The sequence below is a fragment of the Muntiacus reevesi genome, chromosome 17, assembly GCF_963930625.1.
Source record: "Muntiacus reevesi chromosome 17, mMunRee1.1, whole genome shotgun sequence".
Taxonomy (NCBI): domain Eukaryota; kingdom Metazoa; phylum Chordata; class Mammalia; order Artiodactyla; family Cervidae; genus Muntiacus; species Muntiacus reevesi.
In genome coordinates, this window is record NC_089265.1 from 57,478,048 (window position 1) to 57,492,989 (window position 14,942).

At 46.9% G+C, this 14,942-nt stretch overlaps 1 protein-coding gene across 1 annotated transcript in view; it reads right to left on the reverse strand.

Annotated features, from left to right (window-relative positions):
* The window catches only part of FBXO10 (F-box protein 10), a 43,435-nt gene that overhangs the window by 14,513 nt on the left and 13,980 nt on the right, over positions 1 to 14,942 (reverse strand). Inside the window, exons 3-6 of the mRNA XM_065908015.1 lie at positions 8,828 to 9,418; positions 5,136 to 5,957; positions 3,242 to 3,391; positions 1,304 to 1,440 (exon numbers count right to left, since the gene is read on the reverse strand). Of these exons, the coding sequence (XP_065764087.1) occupies positions 1,304 to 1,440; positions 3,242 to 3,391; positions 5,136 to 5,957; positions 8,828 to 9,412 (1,694 nt within the window). The 5' untranslated portion in view covers positions 9,413 to 9,418. The remainder of the gene's footprint in view (positions 1 to 1,303; positions 1,441 to 3,241; positions 3,392 to 5,135; positions 5,958 to 8,827; positions 9,419 to 14,942) is intronic.

Sequence of the window (14,942 nt, forward strand, 5' to 3'; positions counted from 1 at the left end):
GTCCATGGGGTCGCAAAGACTCAGACGTGAGTTAGTGACTAAACAACAAACAAAAACAAGCTGCCTACAATAGTGAAAAATAGAAGCCTGACAGTAATAGGACTGGTTCAAAAATGAGGGAGTATCAAAACAATGGAATGTTCTGAAACTGACCAACGTGATAAATATAAGATCCTGCATGGAAAAGAACACACAGGATAATGTAGGGGAAAACTCTCAGAATATATTTGCTGCACAATAATTCCAGTTATTTTTGTAAAGCACAGACATAACAAGTGAGTCTCCCACTCAAAACCTTTAATGATCCCCCCTTATCTAGACAGAATAAATTCCACCTTTCCCACTGGACTGCATAAGGCCTTCCTCATCTGGCCCCAGGCTTCCGGCACACTGCCTGGCAGAGGTGGACTGCCACGGGGATATAAACACTCAGGCTGCAGTGACCACAGGACCCAAGACGATCCGGGACAGCTCCAGCTTGAGATGTTTCACAGCCACGTCACAACTTGTGTGAGACGTCCTCTTAAGCCCCCGGGGCCTGTGGGCATCCTGACTCTGCTGTGTTTGGCTGCCTCTGCGCACACCGCTTCCTTCTCTAGGAGTGTCTGCTCCCCAGCTCCACGAGAGGCCAAGCCCTACCCGTATATCAAAGTCTAACCCCAATGCCAGCTCCCAAATGAGGCCCCCCACCACCCCCCCCAGCAGGGCAATTCCCCCTCTCTCGGCACCACTCTGACAGCATTTATCACGGCCTGCACCACATGACGGGTGGGAGGGCAGACCCACAGCCCCACCACCAACAGCTCACACCAGTGACGGATCACGGGCATGCTTCCAAGCTGAGGTCAGATGCAGCCTCCAGTCTTAATACACCAATCCCAGGTAGCCACTAGCAACTGATCAGAGTTGTCAAGTGAGTTGAAATCTCTATGCCTCTCCTATCTTGGCATTCTTTCTGGACACACATGTCCTCCTCCAGACTAGAGTCAGCTCCGAGGGAGCAGAGTCTGCCTGGTTTACCTTCAGTATCATTATTAGACGTGCCCAGTAATGCTTGCTGAATAGAATGGCCCCACGTAATTAACTGGAAGGGAACACAGATAAGGTAACACAGAAGGCTGTGTTGCTGAGGTGGGATTGTGCGTGAAGTCTGTCTCTTCTCTGCTTGCATGCACACAGTTGCTTCAGTAAACAAAGATGGTTTCAAATGAAGCAAAGAGAGGAAGCAGGGAACCAGAGATGAAAGAGGAAGAAAGGGACCAAGGGTGAGCAGGGTGGTCCGAGCACAGAGGCACGTACACACCTCACGACTGGATTCCCGTGGTACAGGATATAAACGCCAGCCTCCTTGTTTGAAAAGATCTGATTGTTCCGGATGATGCCTTTCCCATTGCCAAGGACAACAATGCCAGAGCGAAGGCCGTGGTGGATCTGGTTACACTGCAGGTGAACGGGAGAAGGCAGATCAGACACGCCGGGGAGCAGCAGAGGGCTCAGCGCTGCCCCGCGGCAGGGCCAGGACGCATCCGCAGAGGAAGACGCGCCACTGCAGGATCCCAAGCACAAGACAAAGTGAACGGAGCGGGCGTGGCCCTGCCCTTTGCACAGGTGCACACGTGCATGCCTGCCAGAGAGAGTCCCGAGAGAGGCGTCTACCCCGCCCAGACTCTGGGGATGTGTTAATAGTTACATCCTGACACTTAATGCTGAGGGCTCTTGCCTTCATCTGCAATGCACAGTACTGAAAATTTCTGAGCCTCCAAAGAGTCCTCCAGAAATTTCTGAGCCTCCAAAGCGCATGGTCATCATCAAGGCCATGTTACCCCAGGGCCCCGGAGGCGGAGCCCCAGTAGTGGGAACACTGACTAAGCATGGGCCTGAGGGACCACCCAGGGAAGGTTAGCCCAGGGGGCTGAGGTTTCCCACGAGGCAGGAGGCCACCAGAAGGTGTACCGGCTACAAGGACCCCTGGAGGTATTTCTGCCGAACTCCTCTGTGCAAATGGGGAAAGAGGCCCAGGGTCATGTGCTACATTTGTGGCAGAGCCGGATCTGAAACCTAGCTTTTCTGTTTCCCAGTTAGTTGCCTTTTGCATACTGATTAAAATCTTCAGTTCAGTTCAGTCGCTCAGTTGTGTTCGACTCTTTGTAACCCCATGAATCGCAGCACGCCAGGCCTCCCTGTCCATCACCAACTCCCGGAGTTTACCCAAACCCATGTCCATTGAGTCGGTGATGCCATCCAGCCATCTCATCCTCTGTCATCCCCTTCTCCTGCCCCCAGTCCCTCCCAGCATCAGGGTCTTTTCCAATGAGTCAACTCTTTGCATGAGGTGGCCAAAGTACTGGAGTTTCAGCTTCCTTCCAATGAACACCCAGGACTTATCTCCTTTAGGATGGACTGGTTGGATCTCCTTGCAGTCCAAGGGACTCTCAAGAGTTTTATCCAACACCACAGTTCAAAAGCATCAATTTTTCAGTGCTCAGCTTTCTTCACAGTCCACCTCTCACATCCATACATGACCACTGGAAAAACCACAGCCTTGACTACACGGACCTTTGTTGGCAAAGTAATGTCTCTGCTTTTTAATATGCTGTCTAGGTCGGTCATAACTTTCCTTCCAAGGAGTAAGCGTCTTTTAATTTCATGGCTGCAGTCGCCATCTGCAGTGATTTTTAAAAACCTTAGGTTAAAATAAATTATAATTGTTTCACTCTGCTAATTTACAGCCTAAATACAATCATATATTTAAACCAGGAAGCTAGCTGTTTCTTTTCCAAAACTATTTCACAAAAACAAAGTTCAAGTTTGCTTTAAAGTGTTTTCTGCTATGGGAGCTCCTATTCTTATTGGTTTCCAGATTTTCCCCTGAAGGATTTGGCAGACTCACCAGGGTAACCAAGTGTTTTTTCAGGGCAGACATCATGTCTTTATTCTTACTGAACTCAAAACCCACAAGAGCATATCAGGGCTGCAGGAAGGAAGGCCCTGTGAACTTTCCTGTCTGCTGGGTTCTCATCCTTGCTGAGGGAAGACTTCAGGGATGTGATTTATCCAAAGTCACCTTCAACACACGGAGGAAGAGACCAGAGTCACAAGGACACACAGAGGAAAGGACACGAACGACTTGCGAACAGGAAGCAACAGGAATTCAAAACGGTAGCATTTGCTTAGACATCCTAGCAAAGGTTTCTGAGAACTATGAGCCACCCTGAAAGGGGCACCGAGGTGGAGGAAGTACCAGAATGAGGGGGTTGGACTTCTTCCGGATGTCCACGCCGGCCTCCGCGTTGTGGCAGATGTTGTTGCCAGCGATCAGGCCGCCACCCTCCAAGCGAAGAAAGATGCCCGATGCTCTGCAGTGGTGAATGTGGTTCCTGAGCATGATGATCTAGGCAGAGAAGAAACAGCCATTCGTTTTCTGGTCACAAAGGTTATTTTTTAAAACCTGCTCAGCGGGCACCTGAGTTTCCTCCTTCCTGTCTGGTCTGTGCAGATCTGCCCGACGCCAGCTCGGTTGCTCTCTCCACGTGCTCACAAGGAGAGAGCATCTCCACGCCCTTCTGGGTTTGGTCCTGCAGCCTCTGCACCAACCTCATACCTGTTCTTCACTAAACCCTGGATGGAAGCTTGGCCCTGGGCTCCACATCCACAACCTCGGAGCAGGATGGAAGGGATGCTTAGATGAGATGGGATTAGGCAGGCTGCTAACACCACATGAAGAGCTCCCCAGAGGTCTGAGGGCACAGCTACTTCAAATGGAACCAAGAGCCAATTCCACAGGCACTTCTGCTGGACTTCACCTGCCTAAGGAAGCGCGGGAGGGCAAGGTAACTCACAGGCGCTCCTTGCCCACCTTCCCTTTGGCTTTTCACTTGTAAGACAAATACCCATTCTTGCCCGCTCTGCATCTCTCTTAATGTGTTATCTTGGGGTGGAAAACCCACTGGAATTCCAAACTAAGAGACAGTTAGAAATGTTGGTATAGGGATAAGGAAGCCTCTTTAACACAAAATACCATAACCCGGCACACAGCTTAGTAAGAGGATGTACTGCCACTTATACTTTCTTTTTATATTTAATAATTATATAAAAACTTTAAATATGTCTTTTAAAAAACTGTGTATTAATAGTAAAATAGATTATGTGAAGGTAAATTGTGTATTAACAATAAACAATATATTACGCTAGAGTTAAATCCTGGGAGGGGTCAAGTAAATTTCAAGGTGATGCTTTCCGCTTATGATGGAGAAAGTTAGAAAGAGTATTGCTCCCACAAGAAGATTCTCTGAATCCACGAGAGCTGAGGTCGTAGGACAACCAACGAGCCTGGAATCTAAGGGAAAAAGGCACCTCATGGGCATGAGACGGGAGTGCCTGCTTGTTTGAAAAGACACAGGTGCCATGCTAGCCAGAAAGAAGAGTTTGGCTGTTTTCACAACTTGTTGAAAGCCAAGCGTGAATCGGTGAGAGCACAGAAGCCCCGGGAGTCATTGCATCTATTCACTTCTCCACAGACCAGGCCAGGTGCTCACGGAGAAAGGCTGAGGGTCAGACGAGAGGCCGGAGATGCCTCCCTCCTGCTGGGTACTTGGCGGGAAAGAACAGTCACTTTGGAAAAAGCACTAAGCCCCTCTTGGATCTCCCCCCTAATTTTCCCAGAGAGCAAGCTTTAAGCAGCTGAGTGAAGAGCTGCAAACCCTGTGGCTCTCGTCGGGGGTGGTGGAAGACAGAAAAGCAATAAACCCTTTACCCCTTGGGGATGTGGGAGAAAAATGTTTTGGGTCTTAAGGGTTAGACTTCCCCTCCGAGTGCAGGAGGTGAGGCAGGACCACTGCAAAGGGCCCACTGCCAAGGTCCTAAACTCATGGACACATCACCTACCCAAGACTAAGGATGAATGGGGATACCAGACACTCCTTACCAGGACCGCTCTGCCTCATTCAAGTCAGATGATGGACATGGGGCCAGTGTGCATTATAAGCTTAAGAGACGATGACTTTTTAAAAAATACAGACTAACTCCATCCAAGCCCTCCTGTGTACAACCACTGAAGCACTCTCACCACTCAAAAATCATGTTCCTGGTGACCCAGTGAGGCCTCATGGGTCTGCACAGTAAGCCTATGAGAGCACCTTGCTATTATGTATACACCGCACCGCGTAAGTCAGGTTCCGGAAGATGTTTCCTTCCATCTTGGCTCGGCCATAAGAGCAAACAAAGACGCCTCCCTTGCCGTCCTGGAAGAGGCACTTGCGGATGAGGCAGCCCTGCACGGAGCTGGCCAGGGCCATGGCCTCCCTGTCCTTCTGCAGCTCCTGCCGCAGGGAGTTCAGTACCAGGCAGCTGGGCAGCTGGATGGAGGCTCCGGGCAGCGGTGGGCCCAAAAAGGAGCCCCCCAGGACGGGCCGTGGGCCCTGCACTTGGTAGGACAGTCTGTACGTGAGCTGGTCCTCGTCCTCATCCTCACCGCTGGGACTCAGGCCTCCATCGCTGCTGTCTGGGGTCCGGGCCACCCTTTCCCCATTGCTGCCCACCTCTGCCTCCCGGGAGCCAGCCCTGGGGGAGCCGGTGGCTGGGCTGGTGGGGCTCTGGCTGCCCTCAATGACAATGCCACAGGTCCTAGGGCTCCAGGCCTGGTCCCTGCTCTCCAGGTCGAGGGACATTAAAGAGTCCGAGTCCTCGGTGGGGAGCACGCCAGGAGAGGACCTGATGAGCCCTAAGAGGTGCGTGTAAGCCCAGTTGTTTTCTGAGGACGGGTGGCCCTCGACAGTCACCGAGTTGTTTTCACTGCCCACGAATTCACAGTTTTCCAGGACACACAGGGGCACATTGTGCAGAAAGACGTGAGTGTTCTTGAAGGAGCAAAACTTCACTTGGCAGGTGCCCGGGCCGTGGACCTGGATGTGCCCATTCTCGAAGTTGCAGTTGTCAAACTGGACGTGACCTGAAGTTGTCTGGGGGATGAGAGAGACAGTGGGTGTAACAGCGATAGGATCTGTTTTGCTGGTCGGAGCTCCGACTGCTCCAGAGGGGGTGGCGCCTCGAGAGGCCTCTGTCCTGCTGGTCACGTTCCCTTCCCCACAGGCTGCATGTCTGCCAGCCCCGGAGGAACCGGAGGAACCGGGAGCTGCTCTGCATGAAGGAAGCTGCCTGCCCCTCTCTCCCTCCAGTCCCAAAGGGCGGGGCCGAGAGTGGAAACGGAGAACGGCAGAAAGGTTCACTCTGCCGCAGGGCCCCTCCCCAACCCCTCAGATCTCAAGTAAATCCCACCAATGCTCATGACGCACTTAGAATAAGGAGTGTGTGGGGGAGGGGGGACCTGCAGAAGGGGGAAGATGCTGAATGCTCAGAGGGATGATGGGGGAAACGGAATCGACACATGTCAACACTGGAGGTGAACCAGGAAACCATCACTCTACGGATGATTAGAAATGATGGGGAAGCTTCCCATTTCCACAGACCGAGGAGCTGGCCGGGATGCGAGCCCAACTTTACCAAGCCCTCTGAGGGGTAAGGGTCCCACGTGGGGCCTCGGTTTCACAGAGACTGTGTCCCATCATGGGGCACTTCTCGGGGTCTCACCCTCCAACGCGCTCTCCCGTCCCTGTCATCCTCCCTGGGTCCTGCAAGCCAGCCTCCACCTGAGCCTGCAGATTGCAGCTCGCCAGAGGTCAGCCTAGTGTCTGGACTCAGGACGGAGCCGGGCGAAGTGGGAGGGCTGACGGAGGCCCAGGTGGCCAGGAAGGGCTGTGCCAGCAGTGGGAGGCCCCGACACAGGTGCTGGGGGTCTGCATGGGAACTGAAGCTGCTGCGCAGCTGGAGCAGGAGACAGCAGGCCACGTGTCTGAAGAGCCGGCAGCACAGAGGCTAAAGGGCGCAGGCTCTGAGGTCTGGGTGCCGGGCCCAGCTTCCAGCTCTGCCTCTTCCAAGGGTGTTACCTCAGGCCGACATGTCCCTTCTCCAAGCCTCAGTTTCTCTGTCTACAATACCGGGCTCACAAGCTAACAAAGCACCAGGCATGGAGGCAGGCACAAAGATGGCATGTGAAAAAAGCCAGCTATTATCACCGTGCAGAGCAGAGTCCTCTGGGGCAGGGGAGTGCTGAGCCCTCAGCTCAGTGAGGCCTGGCTGCTCTGTATTTCTGAATAACTGTTTCTGGACTTCACACCAAGTTCCATGAGATGTATTTGAACCACAAAAGGAGGGAGTGTCCCATGATCCCTTCAGTAATCCTTGGACAATTTTACATTCTCCAGCAGTGATCTCCCTTGAGAGCTTGTCCCAGAACTTAGCTCCCCTCAACCTGCCTAGTTCTTCCCTAGGGCTAACCTAACTTTTTCTTGCTGCAATTGAAGTCTGTTTTCTCTAACTTGGTCCTCTCTGTAGGCAAACACTGACTCTCTAGAGATGCAGAACCACTTCCAGGGTTCTCCTCAAAAGCCATATAAAACAGCTGTGATCGCCCTGGCCTTGGCATTGTTTCAGGCAGGGTGATTCTGGCTCCTTGTCCTGTTGTTAGTTAAAAGACAGTCAAGGACTGAGCACTAATATATGCCAAGCACTGAGGCAGGAAGTGGGCTGAGCTACAGAGACGTCTACAGCCAAGGCCTACCCCCTGAAGATCTGTGGCTACACTGCTGAGGGAGAACAGAGGCTGAGATGAACATCTTACTCCAAGAATAAATGTCTATGAAATGTGAAGGGTCTGGAAATGAACAATTCTTCTGGGTCTGTAGATCAGCATTGGAAGACCTCACCAGTCCTGAAATGTTCTAGGTCTAATTAGCAAGCAGCCTTCCAAGCTTCCAGGAAGACAGTACAATGTAATTTCAAAAGCACTTCGGCTCAAAGGCCTGGATTTGAGGTCTAACCTAATTATCCACTTGAGAAAGTTACTCACCATCTCTGAGCCTCAGTGTCCCTCATCAGCAAAATGGGGACACATCTCCTCTGTCCACCACAAGTTTGTTGTGAGACCACTGATGCAAAGTCACCTATATTATGATTACAGGTTTTGAACCCTAGTTCTGTCCCTTACAAAGTCTGAGACCCTTGCTTAGACTCCGTTTGCTTGTCTATAAAGCCGGCTGACACTACCCATCTTAATCATGCTGTAAGGACATGCCTGGCACCCAGTAAGTGCATCATAAATGACTGGTGGCATAAAGATCATTATGAACCTGACAGACAATCTGGTTGTTACTGGTAGAATAGTGGTGGTGTAATTTTTGTTGACAAGGTACAAAATCCATGCACTGGAATCAGTTTCTAAGCAATGTAAAAGCTGCAGACTGTTCTGCCAGGAGCTACCAACAAGCTACCGTGTTTGTCTCTGAAAACAACTGCTCTGTTCCTAGAAGGACTATGTTGTTCTGCTATTTCCCGATTTTCTCTCCGGTCACTCTTGGCAAAAGCCAGACCTTCCTTGACCCTCCCCAGAGTGGGGCTAACGTGCTGAAGGTCACTGGCCTGCAGAGCGTCCCATCTTTGGCTGTCTCTCTGGGAATGCTGCTTGCCACCATGCGGCATGCTCCTGGAACCTGGCTTTCCCTCCCGGCTGCTGTAACCGTGGCCCCAGTTGGTCTAGCTTGGAACAGAAGACGTACAAGGCGATTTTGACCTCCAGGGAGGGAACAAAGCAGAATGTTGATGTTTACTGATCCCCGTGCCTCCTTCTCAACTGGTGTAGAACTCAGAGGACTGTGTTATAGGAATGATGACTGAACTCTCAGTTCCAACAAAAAAAGGGTTACAAACCCGCCGAGAAGAGGCCAAGACTCAGGGTCAGGCTGGGAGAGGCTGTCCGTCAGAGGCGGACACCCACCTTAAACATGAAGGGCGAGAACCAGGCCGGCATGAAGACGAGGTTGCAGAGGCGCGTGGTGGAGCACTGCTGGTCAATGCTGGCCAGCAGGGCCACTTCGCCCAGCTTCCCGTGGCCTACGATCTCCACGGGCACCTTCAGGATGATTTCACCTTGCTCTTCATGCAGACCTGGGAACAGCAGGATGCGGTCAAACAGGCTGGACATGGCCAGGGCACTGCCGAGGCTGTGAAACTCGTGGCCTGGCCCGACACTCAGGGTCCGGCGCGTCCTCCTCCGGCGAAACAGAGAGAAGCAGACAGAGGTCTCCAAGATGGCGGCGTTCTTGGTCCAGGTCTTGGAGGCAAGGTAATGCTGCTTGAAGGCCTCCCTCCAAGACTCGGGCTCCACGTCGGGCTGGTTGGGCCAGTTGGGGTGGCGGCACTCAGCACAACCCAGATACAGCTGCCGCCAGCGCGTCCTGTCGAGACTGAGGATGAGTTCACGCCAGGCCCTGCACACCAGGCTGCAGCGGCCCAGGTCGGGCAGGGGCAGGTAGGCCAGGATCATGCGCCACAGCTCCACGGGGAGGCCGCCAGCCTCCATGGTCACCTGGGCACAGACACAGAACAGAAGAGCTTTCGTCTACCTGCTTACGGCCCCCTTTCTTAAAATATCCCCTGACACCCCAGAAATGCAAAGGATCGTAAAAGGCTACTACACGCAACTATGCTGATGAAATGGAAAACCTAGAGGAAATGGACAAATTCATAGACAGGAACAATCTTCCAAGACGGAACCAGGAAGAAATAGAAAAATATAAAAACAGACCAATCACAAGTACTGAAATTGAAACCATGATTAATAAGCTTCCAACACACAAAAGTCCAGGATCAGATGGCTTCACAGGTGAATACTAACAAACATCTAGAGAAGAGTTAACACCTGTCCTTCTGAAACTATTCCAAAAAATGGCAGAGGAAGGAATACTTCCAAAATCATTCTATGGGGCCACCATCAATCTGATATCAAAACGAGACCAAGATACCAAACAAAAGAAGAAAAGAAAACTACAGAGCAATATCACTGATGAACATCGATGCAAAAACATTTAACAAAATACGAGCAAACTGAATCCAACAACATAGTAAAAGGACCATATACCATGACCAAGTGGGATTTATCCCAGGGATGCAAAGACTTTTCAAAAAATGCAAAACAATCATTGTGATACACCACATGAAAAAATTGAAGGATAAAAGCCATGTGATCATCTCAAAAGATGCAGAAAAAGCTTTTGACAAAATTCAACACCCATCTGTGATTTAAAAAAAAAACCATCCTCTTCAAAAAGTGGGCACAGAGGGAATATACCTCTACATAACAAAGGCCATAGATGACAAACCCAAAGCTAACATTGTCCTCAACAGTGGAAAGTTGAAAGCATTTCCTCTAAGATCAGAAACAAGACAAAGATATCCACTTTTGCCGCTTTTATTCAACACAGTCCTAGCCACAGCAATCACATTAGAAAAATAAAAGGAATCCAAATTGGAAGGGAAGTAAAACTATCATTGTTTGCAGATGCATGATATTATACTTACAAAATACTAAAGATGCTACCAGAAAAATACTAGAGTTAATCAATGAATTTGGTAAAGTTGCAGGACACAGAAATCTCTTGCATTTCTATAACTAACAACAAAAGATCAGAAAGAGAAATTAAGGAAACAGTTTGATTTACCATTGCATCAGAAAGAATAAAATACCTATTAATAAACTTACCTAAGGAGGCAAAGGGGCTTCCCTGGTGGCTTAGATAGTAAAGAATCTGCCTGCAGTGCACGAGACTTGGGTTTGATCCCTGGGTTGGGAAGATCCCCTGGAGAAGGAAATGGCAACCCACTCCAGTATTCTTGCCTAGAGAATCCCACGGACAGAGGAGCCTGGTGGGCTACAGTCCATGGGATTGCAAGAGTTGAATCTGACTGAACTACTAACTTTTAATTTTATATGCAGAGTACATGAGAAATGCTGAACTGGATGAAGCACAAGCTGGAATCAAGATTGCCAGGAGAAATATCAATAACCTCAGATATGCATATGACACCACCCTTACGGCAGAAAGTGAAGAAGAACTAAAGAGCTTCTTGATGCAAGTGAAAGAGGATAGTGAGCTCAGAAAACTAAGATCATGGTATCTGGTCCCATCACTTCGTGGCAAATAGATGGGGAAACAATGGAAACAGTGACAGACTTTATTTTTTCTGGGCTCCAAAATCACTGCAGATGGTGATTGCAGCCATGAAATTAAAAGACGCTTACTCCTTGGAAGCAAAGTTATGACCAACCTAGACAGCATATTAAAAAGCACAGACATTACTTTGCCAACAAAGGTCCATCTAGTCAAGGCTATGGTTTTTCCAGTGGTCATGTATGGATGTGAGAGTTGGACTATAAAGAAAGCTGAGCACCAAAGAACTGATGCTTTTGAACTGTGCTGTTGGAGAAGACTCTTGAGAGTCCCTTAGACTGCAAGGACATCCAACCAGTCCATTCTAAAGGAGATCAGTCCTGGGTGTTCATTGGAATGACTAATGTTGAAGCTGAAACTCCAATACTTTGGCCACCTGATGCGAAGAGCTGACTCATTTGAAAAGACCCTGATGCTGGGAAAGATTGAAGGCAGGAGGAGAAAGGAATGACAGAGGATGAGATGATTGGATGGCATCACTGACTCAATGGACATGAGTTTGAGTAAACTCCAGGAATTGGTGGTGGACAGGGAAGCCTGGCGTGCTGCAGTCCATGGGGTTGCAAAGAGTCAGACATGACTGAGCAACTGAACTGAACTGAACTGAGCAACTAACACATACAGACATGCACACAAGGAGGCAGAGACCTGTGCTCTGAAAACTATAGGATCCTGATGAAAGAAACTGAAGATGACACAAACAGATGGAAAGATATACCACGTTCTTGAATCAGAAGAATCAATACTGTCAAAATGACTATACTACCTAAGGCAATCTACAGATTCAATGCAATACCTGTCAAATTACCAATGGCATTTTCCACAGAACCAGAACAAGGATTTTTAAAAATTTTCATGGAAACATAAAAGACTCCAAATAACCAAAGCAACCCTATGAAAGCAAAATGGGGCTGGAGGAACCAGGCGCCTTGATTTCAGACTATACTACAAAGTTACACTAATCAAAATAGTGTGGTAGTGGCACCCACAAAAAAAGAAGTATAAATCAATAAATCAAACAGGACAGAAAACCCAGAAATGAACCTAGGCACCTATGGTCAATTAATCTAAGTCAAAGGAGGCAAGGATATATAAGGGAGAAAAGACAGTCTCCTCAATAAGTGGTGCTAGGGAAACTAGACAGCTATATGTAGAAGAGTGAAATCTGAACATTCTCTAACACAATACACAAACTCAAAATGGATTAGACATCTAAATGGAAGACCAGCTACTATAAAATTTTTAAGAGGAAAACATAGAACACTCTTTGATGTAAATCACAGCAGTATCTTTTTGGATCCACCTCCTAGAGTCATGAAAATAAAAACAAAAATAGACAAATGGGACCTAATTAAACACAAAAGCTTTTGCACAGCAAAGGAAACCATAAATAAAATGAAAAAAAAACCACTCAAATAATAGAAGAAAATATTTGCCAGCAAGGTGACCAACATGGGATTAATCTCCAAAACACACGAATAGCTCATGCATTTCAGTATCAAAAAAAACAAAGAACCCAATCAAAAATGGGCAAAGACTTTTCTCCAAAGAGAACATAGAGATAGCCAAGAGGCACATGAGAATATGCTCAACATCGCTAATTACTAGAGCAATGCAAATCAAAACCACAGTGCAGTATTACCTCACAACAGTCAGAATGGCCAATGACCATCATCAAAAAGTCAACAAACAATAAATGCCAGAGAGGCTTTGCATAAAAGGAACCCCTCCTACACTGTTGGTAGGAACATAAATTGGTACAACCACTAAAGAGAACAGTATCTGTTCCTAAAAAAAAAAACAAAAAACTAAAAATAGAGCTACCATATGATCCAGCAATCCCACTCCTGGGTGTATATCCATAGCAAACTGTATTTTGAAGAAATACATGTACCCCTATGTTCATTGCAGCTGGTAAGTCTCCCTTCAGGAGCTCTCTGAGCTCAGAGAGGATTTCCTTTCACGCAAATGGCACATTCGCTGTTGTTCCATTTGGCACTATTTACTATATCAACCCATGGGGATCCATGCAGCAACAGGGATTTCTATAACCAGGTAACACTTAAAAAAATATATATTCCCACAAGATCATCTCAATATACACAGAAAAAGCATTTGATAAAATCCAACATCTATTCATAATAAAAAAATCTCACTAAAGTAGGTAGAGAAGGACTATATCTCAGCATAGTAAAAGTTATTAATATTTATGGTAAACCCATAGCCAACAAATAAACAGTAAAAAGTTGAACAGTAAAAAGCTGAAATCCTTCCCACTAAACTCAGGAATAAGACAAGGATACACACTCTCACCACTTCTATTCAACATTGTATTGGAATCCCTAGCCACAGAAATCAGACAACAAAGAAAATAAAAGGTATCCAAATTGGAAAAAAGGTAAAACTGTCAGTATTTGCAGATGACAAGATACTCTCTCTATACAAAATCTCCACATAAAAACTATTAGAATAAATGAATTTAGCAAGGTAGCAGGATATAAGATTAACATAGGGAAATCTGTTGCATTTCTTTACACTAACAATGAAATATCAGAAACAGAAAGCAACAACCCTGTTTAAAACCATGTCAAAAGCAAACAAAAAACAACTCAGGGATAAACTTAACCAAGGAAGTGAAAGACCCATATGTTGGAAGCTATCCTACACTGATAAAGGAAAGTGAAGATGATTCAAAGAGATGAAGAACTATCCAGTGCTCTTGGGCTGGAAGAATGAATACTATTAAAATGGCCATACAACTCAAAGCAATCTACAGGTTTAATGCAATCCTTATCAAAATACCTGTGAAAAATTATATTTTTCACAGAACTAGAACAAATAATCCTAAAATTTATATGGAGCCACAAAAGATCCAAAATTGTCAAAGCAATTCTAAGTGAGTGCCAATTCTGAGGAAAAAAGAACAAAGTTGAAAGTATAACCCTTCCAGACTTCAGACTATATTACAAAGATACAGCAATCAAAACAGTATAGCACTGGCACAAAACAGCCATATGGACCAATGGAACAGACTTGAGAGCCCAGAAACAAACCTACCCACCTACAGTCAAATTAATTTATGACAAAGAAGCCAAGAATATACAATGGGAAAAGACAGTCTCTTCAACAAGTGATGTGAGGAAAGATGGACAGTAACATGACAGTCAATGAAACTAGAGCACTCCCTCATACTACATATAAAAATAAACTCGAAATGGTTTAAAGACCTAAAGATAAGACATGACACCACAAAACTCCCACAAGAGAACACAGGCAGAACATTCTCTGACATAAATCATAGCAAAGTTTTCTTAGATTAGTCTTGCAAGGCAAAAGAAATAAAAGCAAAATCTAACTTTTGCACAACAAAGGAAACCATCAACAAAGTGAAAAGACAATCTACAAAAGGAGAAAATACGTGCAAACAATCTCACTGACAAGGGGTTAATGCCCAAAATACACAAACAACTCATGCAAGTCAACATTAAAATGAAACAAAACCCAAAAACTACCCAATCAAAAAATGGACAAAAGATCTAAATAGACATCTCTCCAAAGAAGACATATAGATGGTCAATAGGCACATGAAAAGATGCTCAACATTGCTAATTATTAGAGAAATGCACACCAAAACCACAATGATGTTATCATGTCACACAGTCAGAATGGCCATCATCAAAAACTCTACAAATAAAGAATGCTGGAGAGGGTGTGGAAAAAACAGAATCTTCCTACACTGTTGGTTGGAATATAAATTGGTGTAGCCACTATGGAAAACAGCATATGGGTTCCTTAAAAACCTAAAATAGAGCTACCATATGATCCTGCAATCCAACTCCTGGGTATCTATCTAGAGAAAACTTTCATTTGAAAAGATGCATG